The 16,816-nt window shown below is 35.9% G+C and overlaps 1 protein-coding gene across 1 annotated transcript in view; it reads right to left on the bottom strand.

The window, feature by feature from the left end:
• QTMAN (queuosine-tRNA mannosyltransferase) overlaps positions 1-16,816 on the bottom strand; it is a 413,460-nt gene that overhangs the window by 198,635 nt on the left and 198,009 nt on the right. The window contains 2 exon segments of the mRNA XM_078327881.1: positions 8,091-8,264; positions 11,776-11,943. Coding sequence (XP_078184007.1) covers positions 8,091-8,264; positions 11,776-11,943 — 342 coding nt within the window.

Genomic DNA, 16,816 nt, shown 5'->3' with positions numbered 1-16,816 from the left:
AACCGCTGTTCTGGCTTCTCATTTCAGCTACATAGAAATGATGAAGAGAAATGTGCAGAGAAATTTGTAAGGTTTTGATAAATGAGATTACCCCAAATGACCAACATCTTTTCCCTCTTTCCTTCAATGTCAAAAATGTAGGAGGTAGGAAAGCAGAAATGCTCTTTATATAATCCCTATTCCAGGGATGTAAAATCTACTACAAATTGAGGAAATTCATAGGTAAAACCCCCTCTTGTTTACTCTGTGGCAACTCTGACAATCAAATTTGGTGGGAAATAGGAACAGACAGTGAAATGATCACAAAAATGTATGAAATTCTGTTGTAATGATATATTGGATGTTCTCTGTGATAACAAAATTGTACCTAAAACCCACATTAAGTATATGTTTCTCAATCTAAAGTAAATTTACTTTAATTTACTCAAAGATCTAAACTTAAACTCCTAAGGACATAGCATCCATTCAACTCCTTATTAAAAAATAAACAAGTGGATAATTTTTTCAAGGTCTCCACAGGAAACATAAACATTTGATCTTTTTACATTAATTATATGCAACCATAATGAAAAAAATTTTTAACTTTTTCCATAATATAATGGGACAGAGAAGGCAGACAATTGATAAATATATACAAATATCAGCCTGACAGCCTGGACATTTGTCTCTCTTCACCTATAATCCAACTGAATATTATAGGAAGAAGATGATATCCACTTTGATACACTCTATTCACAGCTACCTGATGGAATTCCTTGGGAAGAGATGATCTTTTTCAAGGATAAGAAATGCTATTTTGTAATTTGCTGCAAGTCTATAATATATTCTTATATGATCCAATTTGTTGGAAGTGAGGATAATCTAGCAACATGAAAATCATGGACACTCCTTCAGTAAAGAACCTTGTGGGGGACAGAAGGAAGATGTCTGATGCTGTGCAGATGCAGTCTGCCCCATCCTTAACATCTAATGTGATGGGTTGGGTACTACCCTATAAGACATATTTCATGCTATTAGCTAAGCTGTGAGGCAAGAGAGTTTGTATAAATGAGATATAACTTTAAAATTACAATAAAAATAGACGTTTTCTTACACATGAAGTCACAGCCTGAGCCCACAGCTGTTTATTTGAGGTATTCCTCCTACTCTGCTTCTTTAGGCCCGTTTTTAATTTTTCTATCAAAATTCTTTCTTAAAATTTCCCATTCCTCTTGATGTATCTTCATTTTCAGAACTTCAACCTTTTAAAAATATGCTTTTATAAGCCTTGAGCTCTTTATTTTATAATGTTACCATAACATACTCACTTTCATTCATACTTTCTGTCAGTTCACTTTTGTAAATCATTTGTTCTTTACTCTTCAAAGTCAAGTACTAAAGACCAGAGTCTCTCTTTGTGAGAAAGGTAGTTACAGCAAAATTGTTAAGAGTTTGGGTTCTAAAACAGTATTAAAAAGTATCTTTACTATCTGTATGTATGATCATTGGTAAACAGTTACTTACATTTTTATGCCTGAGTTTCTTCAACAGGAAATATCTTTCAGAGTTGTAAAGATGTTAATAAAATGCTAAGATATGTAAAATAAATACATTTAGTACAATGCAAAGCATAAAGTAAGAATCAATAAGGGTTAGCTGTTATGGCTAGTTCTACCGTCTACAAGACGACACTGTCAGAAAGCAAGGTGTGAGGCCAGGCAAGGTGGCTCAAAGTTGTAAACCCAGTATTTTGGGAGGCCAAGGTGGGCAGACTGCTTGAGCCCAGGAGCTGGAGACCAGCCTGGGCAACATGGGGAAATGCTGTCTCTACCAAAATAAAAATTAGCTGGATGTAAGGCACCCATCTGCAGTCCCAGCTATCAGTAGGCTAAGATGGGAGGGTCACTTGAGCCCAGGAAGTCTAGGCTGAAATAAGTCAAGGTCACACCACTGCCCTACAGCCTGGGTGACAGAGAGAGACCCTGTCTCTCAGAAGAAAAAAAAAAGAAAAGAAAGAGAAAAGGAAAGGAAAGGAAAGGGAAAGAAAGGGAAAGGGGGGAGAGAGAGAGAGAAAGAAACAAAGAAAGAAAAAGAAAGAGAGAGAGAGAGGGAGGGAGGGAGGGAGGGAGGGAGGGAGGAAGGAAGGAAGGAAGGAAGGAAGGAAGGAAGGAAGGAAGGAAGGAAGGAAATAAAAGAGAAAGAGAAAAAAAGGAAAGAAAGAGAAAGAGAGAGAGAGAAAGAGAGGCAACAAATTCTTCTAATGTTCTGATTTTATAAGACTGAGACTTGCAGAAAGGCCTGGATATTTAAAATTTCCCTACTTCTGCTAGGCCTAGTCTTTACGACAATGATGTGACCTAGAGTAGGAAAATACTGGCTTCCTCTAGCATCTAGTTAAGCAGGTTCCAAGATTATTCCCTTTTTGCTCTGCCTCTCCATCACAAACTCACTACCATGGAATTCCACAAGAAATTTGTCTTCTTGAAACACACAGCAAAACTGCCAAATTGCCAATCTAATCTATATCCTTTAACATAGTCTTTTGCAATATATTCCAGTAGTAATTCTCATCTACCAAGACTCAGGATCATATTTATCCTCTGATATTAATATTACAAAATCTGTTTTGTTGACCACCAATCATCTTGCAGGCCTGGAAGGCTTCAGTATGGAAGAAGCCAGTGTCTGTAAGCTAGCAGAACAATGGCAAAGCTCTAATCAGGGAGATCTAAAAAAGATAGCTTAATAACAAGTCTCCTGGTCATAGAAAACTGAAGGATATTACAAGCAAGGCTTTAGATGTTTATTGTCTTCCTTTAGGGGAATACAGCTCATGCACATCTTAGAGTAAGGTATAATGTTTAACTCCATTTGCTGTCATTTATAATTTCTGCCAAAAGTGGATTATGCACTTTCCTACATTCTTAAAATGAAACTTACTAGTTACCATTTAATTTCTCTTAATAAATCACAGTCATCCTTTTGATATACAAGCTGTACAATCATGGAGAAATGTCTGCAGGGGTTATTTGATGTGCAGAGTTGCCTGCCCTGCCATAGAATGGCTCCAGGCTGCTATGTTTTTTTAACTTCCCATATATTTTTTTTCAAAATGGTTTATCTCTCTCCTCCCTTGTTGTCAAGCTGTCAGTCAGCTGTCACTTTTTACTGCTGTCAGTGAGCCTGCCTTTATCACACCCCTAATTTGATGCTGCTAATCTGCTGTCAGATGAAAAATCAGATAATCAAGACCTCCGAAACTGCATTTACAATAAATGGTGGGCTGAGCACTGGATGAAGATTTTGAGATACAACTTCTAGTTCCTGCTCTGCCTGTATCTAGCTATGTGATTGCCAGAAGACATGTAACTTCTCTGGGTCTTGCTGCCTTCATCCATAAAATAAGAAGGTGTGTGTGTGTGTGTGTGTGTGTGTGTGTGTGTGTGAGACAGACAAACAGAGGTTTCATCCAGACCTAAATCCTAAGTTTCTTTGGCCATGAGAATACACATGAAACATTTTTGTGACTCAACAGAATGCAGGGTGGATGCCACTGACCTTTTAATTATCAAATTCAAGGACACTTTAAAGTTATCACTTTACTTAACCTCACCGCTTTGAATTCACTACTGATTATCTCCTTAGAACTCTCTCCCCGGCTGGGTGGCTCACTCCTGTAATCCCAGCACTTCGGGAGGCTAAGGCAGGCAGATAAAGAGGTCAAGAGATTGAGACCATCCTGGCCAACATGGTGAAACCCCGTCTCCACTGAAAAATACAAAAATTAGCTGGGTGTGGTGGTGCACGCTTGTAGTCCCAGCTACTTGGGAGGCTTAGGCAGGAGAATTCCTTGAACCTGGGAGGCAGAGGTTGCAGAGAGCCGAGATCACGCCACTGTACTCCAGCCTGGCACCTGACGACAGAGCGAGACTCCATCTCAAAAAAAAACCTCTCTCCCCTTTGTTTCACTGGGTAATTATCTCAGTGTTGACCTCTTGATTCTTACTTTTTCTTTTCACTTCAATCTTGGGCTCTTCCTCCACAGATCCCTTAAGTGTAAAGAATGCCAAAGTGGGCCAGGTGCGGTGGCTCAGCACTTTGGGAGGCCAAGGCAGGTGGATCATGAGGTCAAGAGATAGAGACCATCCTGGTCAACAAGGTGAAACCCCGTCTCTACTAAAAATACAAAAATTAGCTGGGCATGGTGGTACGCACATGTAGTTCCAGCTACTCGGGAGGCTGAGGCAGGAGAATTGCTTGAATCCAGAAGGCGGAGGTTGTGGTGAGCCGAGATCGTGCCATCACACTCCAGTTTGGGTAACCACAGCGAAAAAGAAAAGAATGCCAAAGTGGTTCCAATGTTAAAAGGTCAGGATGATGATGAGGAACCAGCAAAGGAGCCTGAGAAGCAGCAGTCTGTGTGAAAATCAGGGGATTATGTATCCTAAGACAACTGAAGAATGTGTCACAGTGTGTCAAATGCTGCTGCTATGATAAGTACGATGCGGAGTAAGAACTGACCACAAGATTTAGAGGCAGTGACCCTGACTAAAACAATTTCAGTGGAACAGTTTTAACACAGAACAGGAGGAAGGAACTTAGAAGAAACAAGTATAAACAATTAATTCTTTTAAGAGGTTTTGCTACTAAGAGAAGAAGAGAAATGAGGCAGTAGTAGATGGGGGACCTGGAATAAAGAGAAAAAAAATTTTAAGATGTAATAATTAATAACATTTTTGTATGTTAATACAAATGATTCAGACAAAAGACATGTAGGAATAATTCAGAAGAAAGAAAAACTGATGATGCAGAACAGGCCAGGAAAAATTGCTAGGACAGTAGTCCTTGAATATGAGAGATGGACAAGTTCTGGAAAGGAAGCGGAGATGGGGCCTTACAGAGAAGCGAGTTCAGTTCATCCCCAATAACAGGTGCGCAAATGGAGAATATGCACCCAGAAGAAGCACATAATTGGGTGGACCTGGTAGTATCAATGGATAAAAGTTTTCTTCTCATTGTTTCTATTTCCTCAGTAATCAGCTGAGAATGAAAATAGAAGATTTGGTATTTTTTAGAGTGTTCTTAAAATAGGAGGAGGCATGATTAATTACCTAGAAGAAGGAAAATGCTTGCCAGGTAGCTCGAAGGGCTCATCTGAATTTAGGAGTCACACATTTAGAACATGCTAATAAGTATGACATGCTTTTCTCCAGTCATGTTTAGTCCATGATTATAGGGGGAGAGTATACAAACAAATAGATTTAAACAGATGAGGATTTTTACCAACCAAATATGAAACAAAAGGTGTAAAAGATTTGAGAGGATATGCAAAAGAGTAAACATAATGATGGAATAAGAAAGTTAAGCTGACAAAGAAAGAGAAAATAGGACAAGAGTGAAATTAAGTTGGCTGAATCAATGGACAGCGGGGTCTGATAAGGCCAAAGGATTGTTTGACTCAAGGTGATAAAGAAAATAAATAAATAAACCAATCTCCTTATTTATATTAGATTCACCTTTTAAGAGGGTAGTTCTCTATATTCATGTGTCAATTACAGGACAGAGGGAGGTGAAGGGAAGATAGTCCTCTATATTCAGATGCCAATAAATATGCCAGGTTATAAATTGGAAGTTGGGGGGGAGTAATAAGATAAAATAACCTTTGTTGGGGGTCTATTGTATGCTAACCACTATCCCAGGTACATGGTATGCATTATTTCATTTAGTCACTAAATCATCCCTATGAAATGGATTAATCACAACCATTAATGAACTTAAGTGAAAGGTCAATCCACAGGTACAGATCACAGAGCTAGAAAGTGCTGGTCAAAACTCAAATACATGTGTATGGAACTATGGCATCTAAGAGCCTTCCCGTCCCAAAATATTCAACACATATAACATATAATGAAATGTTTTCAAGGAATACACTCTCTTGCTACTATTTATCTGGTCTTCGGAAGTGAGGCAGGGGAACAGCGAGGAAGGCAAGCGGTAGCAGTGGGTCCCATAAGTCCAGTATTACCAATAATGCCAGGTGACAGACATGCTCTGAGTTTTAACAGATAGAAAGTCTATAAATCCTCATTTATTTTGTTGGAAATATGGCTTTTCTCCCATCTCTAATTAATATCCATTATATTGTATAGCACAATGATTAATAATTTCACTGTATCTTTTGCTTTATTTTTAGTTAAATTCATTTTTCCTATGACCAAATGATCTATGGATAGGGAGAAAGATATAAGCATTCAAAAATACTTTTAAATCACCTTGATTATTTTGCCTTTGGAATTACTAAATACTTTTCAGCATCTCAACAAAATAATATAGTTTTGAAACTGCAGGCATTAGAATGATTGTCATTCATGCAAATAATCACTTACTTACACTATATGAGTTTGGGTTGCACAAAGCAAATTACCATTTGAAAATAATTCAAATAATACTCTAGGCAAGACCTTGCTTATGAATGTTATTTGGCCACAATATTTCTTAACCTTTTTCTATTTAGCTAGATTCCTTTATGGTAATATTGCCCAAATGAATAAACTATTCAACTGCCACAGGTATATTAAACATATGACATAGAAACATATTGGATGTAAGTGAATTTTAAAACATTTATTTAGAATTCTCTAGCAGTAATAATTAAGATGAGCTATAACCACCTATTCACTTATAGATATGCATTTTGCCTATTCATGATATTAAAAAAACTTAAAACATATCAAAATATAAGGTTCATATTTTTTAAATGCAGATATATATCTGTTCTAGTTAATCATAGGCAAGTATAACTATTATATTTTTCAAAAGCTGAAGTTCTCTCATCACACACAAGAAAACTTTATATCTATAAATACATAGATAATATACATAATTACATATATATTCTTCAAATTGTTTGTGATCGTGGCTCCACTTAGCTTTATAGTTTTCAGAACAGCAAATAAATCATTATCTGTTTTTGACAAATGACCTGTAATGACAGGAAGCTTGGACGGTAAGTAGAAATTGGAATCAGAAGTCATAGGGCCTAAATGTTAATCCAGATTGTGACAATGACAAGGTGAATACAAGCCAGTCTCTACTTCTCTGGGCCCATTTTCTGTACTCTAAAGACTCGGCAAGATGGTCTAACTTAAATTTTATGACTCCCTAACCTGATTTTGTATGGGGCAGATTTTTCTTCAGTGAAATATTAAAAAATAAAACACTCAAATAAATCAGTAATAGAGTTGCAAATAACGACTACAGTTTCTTGTGTAGAACACAGAAATTAATGCTGACCTCCTGCATAGCATGTATGGATATTAAATCATTTCCTGCCTACATTTCAGGGATGAGGAAGAAACAGCTGTTCCTGAACTCTTTTAAGAAAGCATTCAATAAAAAACAGCAGCATCTCCAGCTACTGTGAGTCCTACTAAAGTAAACTTTCTGTTCACATGGGAGAAATATTTCTAGAGGTAGTAAAAACAGTTTCACTAGGTTTAATCAAAAGTGAAAAGGAATTCCAGAATGTTCCCTTTGAGCCACATCATCCATTGCTAATTCAAGGTGGGCCCAGCAACAAGGGTAATAAAAAAACGTCCTTAGTAACTGAGAAACTGAAATGGCAATTAGGTACATGTGTAAACCAATAGAGAAGACTTAACTCTTTATTAAGATAATATAAATAATTAAAAATAAGAAAAAATTTAAAAATAGCATGGGAAATGAACTAATCCAAGCAGTGAGATTTAACACTGATTTACCTATAATAGTTATTATCATATGTATAAATCAATAAGCTGAACACAAAGGTTGAGAAATATGCTTGACAATGACTTCTGTAACAAAAAAATAAAGAAACAAAAGACCAAGCTACTTTGGCAAACAAATAAAAGAAAAGAAAGGAAGAACTCAATATCTGAACTATTTAGTGATGGGTTAGACACATGATGATTTAAAATCTTTGTAAATCACAGCATGGTGAGATAGAACTCAATTCTCTAATTAACCATACTTATGCTGAAAAGTTAAAACTGGCATGAAGAACATCAATTTCTATACAGTTGAGGAATAATTTATGACACAATATTGAGAACAGAGTCAAACATACTCACCTGCTCACATCAGAAAACCTGATGGGAAAGTAAATAACTTGGCACTTGGGTCTGATGATGCTTTCCAGATCCTTAGGTCTGTGATCAGGAATCAGCTTCATAAATCTTCCAATGGAAGTGAGAAATGATTCCATATTAAAAACTGAGTTGAATACAACCACATCAGCCACCAGGCTATAAAGGTAAAAGACAAATGCAAATGATGAGCCCAGACTCATTCAAAGCAATTTTTATAAACCTAAGACCTCTATATATTAATCAGAGTTTATACTACACCTTAGGTTTGCAAAGAACTCTTCACTTTCCATCAGTATCTATCAGAATGTCTCTAATAGCTAAGTTAGTTTAATTAGTGTTTTATCACAGGGAGTTGATTGGTGGCATCAGGTGTCAAGGCAACAGGGAAATGGAATGATTTCATGGGATTGCATGAGACTCCAAACCAAAGCATATTTTTCCACAATGCCAGGAACTTTCTATATTATCAACAACATTACGTACAGCAATTCCTTTTTCTTCATGGCCCAACTACCCATTTTGAATTTCTATGTCAGTGATGTGCATCATTTTACACCATACTACCGAGAACAGAACATCCATCACACTTCTCACTAGCTTCAAGGAAACTAATTCAGACCTAAACTACTTTCATACTAGGGCATGATGCCTTCAGCACTATTTGGTTAACATCTACTTCTTCCTTTAGCCCTTACTACATGAAACTGTGTTAAGTTTTTAAAAGTTCTGGGACTATACAGGAAGGGTTATGGTATCCCAAAATAACTTGTTTCACTATCATATACTATATTGGACTAACCAAAGCAATAGAAGAAATTGGTAGAAATGGGTCCAGAAATCCAGATCTCTAGGTCCTGATTATATAATATTATATAAATTATAAAGCACTGCAACACCATGGATCTTCAAATTAAACAAAATAAATGTAACTACATACCAGTCTGCAGCTACAATGGTTCAAACTTACGATCTGTTTAACTTTACAATGGTGAAAATATAACACACATTCAATTGAAACCATACTTTGAATTTTGAATTTTGATCTTTTCGTGGTCTAATGGTATGTACACAATACTCTCTCACGATGCTGGGCAGCAGCAGTGAAGCACAAATCTCAGTCAGCCACATGATCCCAAGGGTTAACAACCAATACTCTACAGTGGACTGTGCTGCCTGATGATTTTGCCCAATTGTAGGCTAATGTAAGTATTCTGAACTGTTGAAGGTAGGTTAGGCTAAGCTATGATGTTCAGCAGGTTAGCAGTACTAAATGCATTTCAACTTACAATATTTTCAACTTATAATAGTGGGCTTATCAGGCTGTAATCCCATCATATAAGTTGAGGAGCATCTGTATACAAGATTAAAGGGACAAAGCAATTCGTTTTCTTCCATACTAAATATGATAGATCAATAATACTGAAAAGAAGACATGTTATGTCCACAGGACTGCAAAACACCACAGAACAAATACAGCTTACAGAACAGGAATGCCGTAGCCAATCCTCAGTTTAGTGTAAGTCATATTTGCTGAGACAGCCAAATTTGCTATTAAAATATTAATATATAGCAGAATAAAAAATGAACAGAAGGAGTGTTGGTCTGCTACTCACATGCCTCCCCTGAAACAACTGCTTTTCCATACAAGTATTGTTTAGTAGTTGCTACCCAGTGAAAATTTGGGGGGTGCGGGTGATTACAACACGAATAATACAAAGGAATGTCACAGAAGTGCTGACACAACAAGGAAGCCAATATAATAATATACCAAAAGTTGAAGGATGTTTTACAGCTAGTCTGTTTTCACCATATGTCACATATTGTAATAGCGACCTACAGGTCCTAATATATAGTTGTGACATGTGTTCATAAGTCAGAGGGTTAGTGAAGCCTCTGTTTAAGGTGAGTGTTTATGTCAGTCATCTTTAAAGTCCTTAACTGCCACACAGTCAAGAAACAAATCTGACAGTGCCAAAAAAGCAGAAGTCAGCAAGAAAACTAAAGAAACATTTGAGGAAGCAGGAGTCATACTTTTCAAAGAGAATTTGAACCAGACTGCCTTTTGACAGTCTTATTTTTCCTCTGGACAACTGTGAACCATTTTTTTCCCATTAAGAAGCCAACTGATGATGAAGTCCACTTCTCTCTCTCCAAGCTTGTCTATAAGTTTACCCTCTTGAGAAAATGCAATGCTAAAAAAAATCACGTACAAAACTTTTATAGTCTCATTTCCTATGAGCAAAAACAATGTTTTATGAAAGTGAGGAGGAATAGAGAGCTGAATTGTTTTTAGATAGCTTCCCTCAAAGGGCATGTGACCCAATGACTCACATTCTTAAAAATCCAGTCTATGCTAAATTAAAGATCCAAGACAGTTTACAGAAATATCCTTTTTGGTACATTTCCTCCCTGATATGAGTGGATGTAACTTCCATTAACTTTAAAGCCACCCATAAAGGGAAAAATAGACTTAGTTTTTTTCCCAGTGATTTCTCAGGGGTAATAAACACATACTATCTGAGGAAAAGAATGATGCTAATTTAAGAAATCAAAAGAATATTACAAATGTTTTCCATATTGATAAGGCACAAAATGATTTTATTTTCACTTTTAAAACATATTTTCATTCTCCATTTCAATATAAAGTATTTTAATTTTATTATGAAATTTTAAAACGGCTGCTTTTTTTATGAGACATTTGACGTGAAGCAGTTCCACTCTATTTTGATAGCACTGCTACTTCACAATTGAAGCAGCTTGTAAAAGTGATTGTAGGAAAACATTCACAAAATCCACACAACACAGAATTATTACAATATAGCCTTTTTTTTTATGTCAACTAAACTATGAAACATACTTGGAGGAGTTGGTGGGTCAGTTTAAACACATCATCAATCCCAGTTGCTGATAACTGTTAATAAAGATGAATAAAATGTACAAAATCACTGACAAACACATTCTGTTTGACTGTTGCAGTTACACGAATAGGATCCAATAGCAAAGCCATTTCAGAGTTGTTATTAACTTCTTTCATTAACTAAGCTTCAGGAGATACACTCTGCTAAAGTAACAACAGAGAAGGACCATCACCTTCAAAATGTCATGGTATTTTAAGGCTGTGCCATTTCAGAAGACTCAATGAGGTAAAAAAGAAAACACTACCTAAAGATTCATTTTCGACAGTCTTCTCTGTCGTACAATTAAAAAAAAATTTTAAAGGTGGGGCAGGGGGAGGCAAAACCCCAAGTTGCTCCAGTATGCTTTAATTTTCATTTCTCTATAAAACTCCATATTGATTTTACTGAATACAGTGATCACGATTAGTAAGTAAGAGTTGACTAACTGCCCTTTCTAAATGCCTTAAGCAATAGATCATGAAATCAAGGGGTGAAGGCCCCTGCCAACCTTTTAATTCTATTTTGAATCTTGTGAAAAATAGATAATTAGCTCAACATATAATTAGATGGTTACATATATGTATTTTTATAAAATGATTAGCTGTGATCTTACATATACTGCAGAAGGAAAAATTGTTTAAATATTTGCACCTACTTTATGGTGCTTTTAAAAAAAGGTATACAGCAGTAGGTCTCCAGGTTTAAAATGTAACCACCTACAAAGAAAAAGGTAGCAAAGGGCCAAATACAATGATACAATCCATACCTACCATGAAAGAATTTGGTTGTATCCATATTGGAAATCCCTCTCCTGACATTTCTTGACAGGATATACCAACTGGTTCTCGTGAAAGTACAGAATCTTTTTCAGTTTCCCAAGGTCAGGCCGAAGGGCAGCCAGTTCAGTCAGGTTAAGCACTGAGCTTGAAAAAAGGATCCTAGAAAACAAGAAAATTGGGGTTTACTCTCCCAAGTGCTCGAAGGGGTCATCCTTTGCTCTTTTCTCCTCCTTCCTCTTTCCACCCCCCCCCAAAAATATCCTCTATAGGGACACATCAATAGTTGAGCCTTAATACCATGTAGCAGCATTCTAAGTTTTGATCTCTCAAAAAGCAGCTGCTTAGAACTATAAAGTTCCCAAATCTCACTGGTCTTCTCAGTGCACTTACTGAGAAATGTAAAAAAAAAAACAAAAACAAAAAACACATCGGATGGATTTTATTGAAAAAGGCAAAAAAAAAAAAAAAAAAAAGCTCTATCTGAAGGACAAATGGAACAAAGATAAGGCTGACTGGGGAATACTTTCCTTGCCAGTTTCATTACACTTTCCTTCTTTATGCAACCAACTACTGAAATTCAATGTATGAGCAGGAATGGCACATGTTCATGTTATGACATAAACCCTTTTGATTTATGCAATAGACTTATCTAGTATGGTCTTTTTCTCTTGGCATGTTTTCTTACTCTCCCCTCACTTGTAAAGTATCTTACAATACTTGTATATTTTAAAACATCTTTTGTTCTCTATTACTGGACTTCTAATGGTACCAGAGGCATGATCTGTAAAATCCCTTAATAAAGCATAAATATAAAAATTTGATGAAAGACTGATTCCTTGCTTTTAGGGGGAAAAGGGAAACAAATCTCGCCCATCCATGTTTATAAATGAAAAAATTGTCAATTTACTTTCTCATTCCACATACATTTACTAAATGCCTATTATGTGCCAGGGTCTAACCAGGAAGAACAGAAAAGATGAACAAGACAGCTCAGCAGGATAAATACTGCCTGTAACAGAGACATACACAAAGCATTAGAGAAACAAACAGAAAGCAATAATAATTGTCTGGGACAACCTGGAAATGTTTCCCTAATGAGGTGCCTACTACATATGGACACACACAAAAAGAGGGACAAAGTACAGGTATTGAGCAGCTGAGGACATTTAGATGGCACAATTTTGATAGAATGCCACCTTTATAACATAATGTAACATCATTTGACCTTTATGGTTTTAATTCCCATTCTAAACAATCAGGTTCAATAAGGTTAAGAGTTTTTTCTAGGTAAAAAGTGGCAAAGCAGAGAGACTGCTGGTCTTCTAGGCTCAAACTGCTTTTCATTACACCACAGATATGAATTGGTTGCGGACCACTTACATTGCAAGTGCTTTTTTCTGTACTTAATAAACACAAAATATCATCCTTGTTATTACCATGATTACAACTACTATAAATCCTCCCTTGATGACAAGCCAAATGGCTAACTTCAGGTGTTTATATGATCTGCTGCACTAGCCTTTCACATAAGAAGAATGATTATATAATAAGTGCATATATCGTAAGTAGGAATTCAAGTGTCTTCTTCATGGGCTAAAAAAGGCACGTAAGACCAAAAGCCAGCAATCCCTCTTTAAACCTACATAGCCATATTAATGTTATAATTTATCTCTTTAAGGTAAAACAAACAAAATAAAAACCTTACCAAGGAGATGAATTTATTTTTTAAAATTGTCTGTCTATACCCAAATTAAAAAAAAAAAAGGTCAAACAATGCCCTATTTTGTCCGAACATATTCCCCCTACTACTACCACATATAATCTTCTCTAAAAATTATACTGAAAATTCTGAAATATGAAGATATTTGCTTACCTAGAAATCTTACCTTTAGCAGAGGAAACAACAAAATATTAATTTCAAACATTATCTTCCTTAAAATGGAATACATGGCAAATTCTGGGTCTAGTTATTGAGTAATCTTTCCTCATCTCCTTCTATTCTGTCTTACCATCCCCATCCCTGATATACATACATACTATGGCAAGCAATGATGCCCATTCTTAATTATTATCACCTGAGCAAGCACAATGTTTTTCACATACAAGGCAAAAATGCATTAAAAGCAGCCTTCATATGAGTTATTAATTACAAAAAAAAATCTTTATAATGGGGAAATCTGGTAGATACCAATTTAACCAAGTGATCAAACTTCCTATGACCAATAATGGGAAAAAGTGATACCATGTATTTCCAAATGTGATACATTGAGAAAGATACAAATCATCAGTGTAGTATTCCTGTCAAAAATGCCTAATCTGAATTTGGTGAGAAATAACCAGACAAATATTCTGCAAAATAATTCTCGGGATCTCCAAAAATGTCATGTCATAAAAGAAAAAAAAAATCTAGATTAAAGAAAATACAGATACTCAAAACAAAATCCAGTATGGAAGTATGTGATCCTTCATTGGATAATGGAATGGGAAAGAACACCTATTAAGGACATCAGTAGGACAATAGGAAAAATTTGAGTATGAGCTGAATATAAGACACAAATTTCTACCAATCTTTAATTTCTTTTTTTTTTTTTTTTGAGATGGAGTTTTGCTCTTGTTATCCAGGCTGGAGTGCAATAGTGTGATCTTGGCTCACTGCAACCTCCGCCTCCTGGGTTCAGGCAATTCTCCTGCCTCAGCCTCCGAAGTAGCTGGGATTACAGGCACATGCCACCATGCCCAGCTAAATTTTTGTATTTTTAGTAGAGACAGGTTTTCACCATGTTGACCAGGATGGTCTCGATCTTTTGACCTCGTGATCCACCCGCCTCGGCCTCCCAAAGTGCTGGGATTACAGGCTTGAGCCACCGTGCCCTGTTGTACAGGAGAATATCCTTATTCTTAGGAGATTCATGTCAAATTATTTACATGTGAAATGGCATGATGTTTGCAATAAACTATTAGTTCAGCCAAAATGCTACTACTAATAATAAATATGAATATGTATATATTTACAGAGAGAGAAAAATAAAAAATGTACAAAAACATTAACAACTGATTAATCTACGTGAACAGGTGTGTAGTAATTCACAGCTTCAGGGGAGTGTGGAGAGTCTATTAAAAGATTTCATGGAGCAAGGCATTGTCCTACTGCAAATTTTGGGTTAAGTTATACATTTATAAATCTATAAATTTGAAGTAATAGGCATTAAATGGCAGTTAAGTAGAAGAAAAAAATTCTACAATACATAAACAATAAACCCATCATATCTGCATTTCTAGCCATAATCCAATTGTTAATTTCTACATGAAGATTATCCTCAGGGTGGACCATCTATAGCAAATGTTTAACCGAGAGGAGTCCTTTACTCTATTTCTACCATGTGTCCCCCTGCCCACCAGCTTATCCACAACCAAAAGTTGTGCTTTCCAATGAAAGTTGAAATTTCCAATGAAAACCTCCCAAATAAAAGAGGTCAAGGTACTCACATGAAAATGACAATAATTTTCATAATATTCACCATTTGAGACTGTCCACATCAATACCGCTTTCAGTTTAATCACTAAAAGAAAATTCGTTGTATTTTTTACAACTAACCTTGAAATCGCCCTCACTACTTTTAAATAGTGGAAAGTATCTCCATCATTTCTCTTTTTTCCTTGTATAATGGTAAATTGGTCAATAAGCAATATCTCAAATATTAAGCTCAACAACACCCAAAAAGAAATAATGAATATGCCCACAAAAGGAATGCAGGTGATCCATAGGCAATTTTTACTCTGCACCCTACTATCAATTTTTAAAAGCTGATAATAATACAATGAATGACATCACTTGATCAGCAGCTAATCCCTGGGCTACCAATGTTCATCTTGCCTCAGGTATTATTTAAGCAATAAATCCTAACAAGGTGCACTTTATCATCCCACAGTGTGTCTCTAGAAGGAAAGGAACAAGGTGATAGCAAAAACCACCAGGAACAAGATAATTCCTGACAGCTGCTGCTTGAGCACAAGTTAAATTGAACAGTTTATCTCAGCATGAAGATGTTATAAGGTTTTTATGTTTAATATTTTTAAATTAACATAAAACCCAGAGAAAGCAGTTAAGCAATCTTTCACAAACATGACATACTACAATCACTGTATAAGCTGGATTAGTACTTATTACCATGCTACTACAGAATTAAGCTGTTTTTAGACCACCAAAGAGCTTTAAATTGCAACTTTTGTCTCTGTAAAAGAAACCTATATTTAAAATGTCTGCTAAATTCAAATTAACGGCTACATCATTAGCTTACTATTTCACCAAAAGTACAAGTAAGCTGCTACTATAATTGTCTAACCAAAATGGCTCAATGCTGCAAGTACGTTAACACCATTCCATGTATTTGGGAATAGTACTTGTATACATGTTTTGATTGTTTCCAATACACATTGTATGTACATTTCGAGTCATATATGTTTAAAGAATCCAAAACAGTTAAACACAATGAGATTCAAGATTAAAGATTTTATTCTTTTCTGCTCAGTTTGAGTAAGTCAGTTGTTTGCCTTTTACCCTATTCATTTAATATGCAAAAAGAATAACTGAAATATATCTAAGGATAGTTGTAGTGTGACTATTATCATCAAAATGCACAATTTTATATCTTAAATGATACAGAAGGGAAGTGAAATGAGAAACAGAAGGCAGGCATTCAATATGCCAGCCACTGCCCAAACATTCTAGTAATGATTCTTCATGGGCAAGGTTATCTCACTCTTGCCTCCTGTCATCTTTTCAACACGCCACCTCCTCTTCTGAAGCCATTTATGACATAATGAGATAGAGTATACAATTTATCAGATACTAGTTTGGGCTTTGTTACCACTCATACACAATTTCTTGCATGTATGACTTCAGGAAGCCTGTGGCAAAAGAGTAAATTCTTCCAGCTGTGTCACTTTGCTCAATACCTAAACTCCTGGGCTAGATTCATGTTGCTCAGTCTTGTTACCTAAGCCTTAGTTCTTTTATTCCCTCTCATGGGTT

Source organism: Callithrix jacchus, chromosome 6, assembly GCF_049354715.1.
Source record: "Callithrix jacchus isolate 240 chromosome 6, calJac240_pri, whole genome shotgun sequence".
Lineage (NCBI taxonomy): Eukaryota > Metazoa > Chordata > Mammalia > Primates > Cebidae > Callithrix > Callithrix jacchus.
This window is presented reverse-complemented; position numbering and strand designations above follow the sequence as displayed.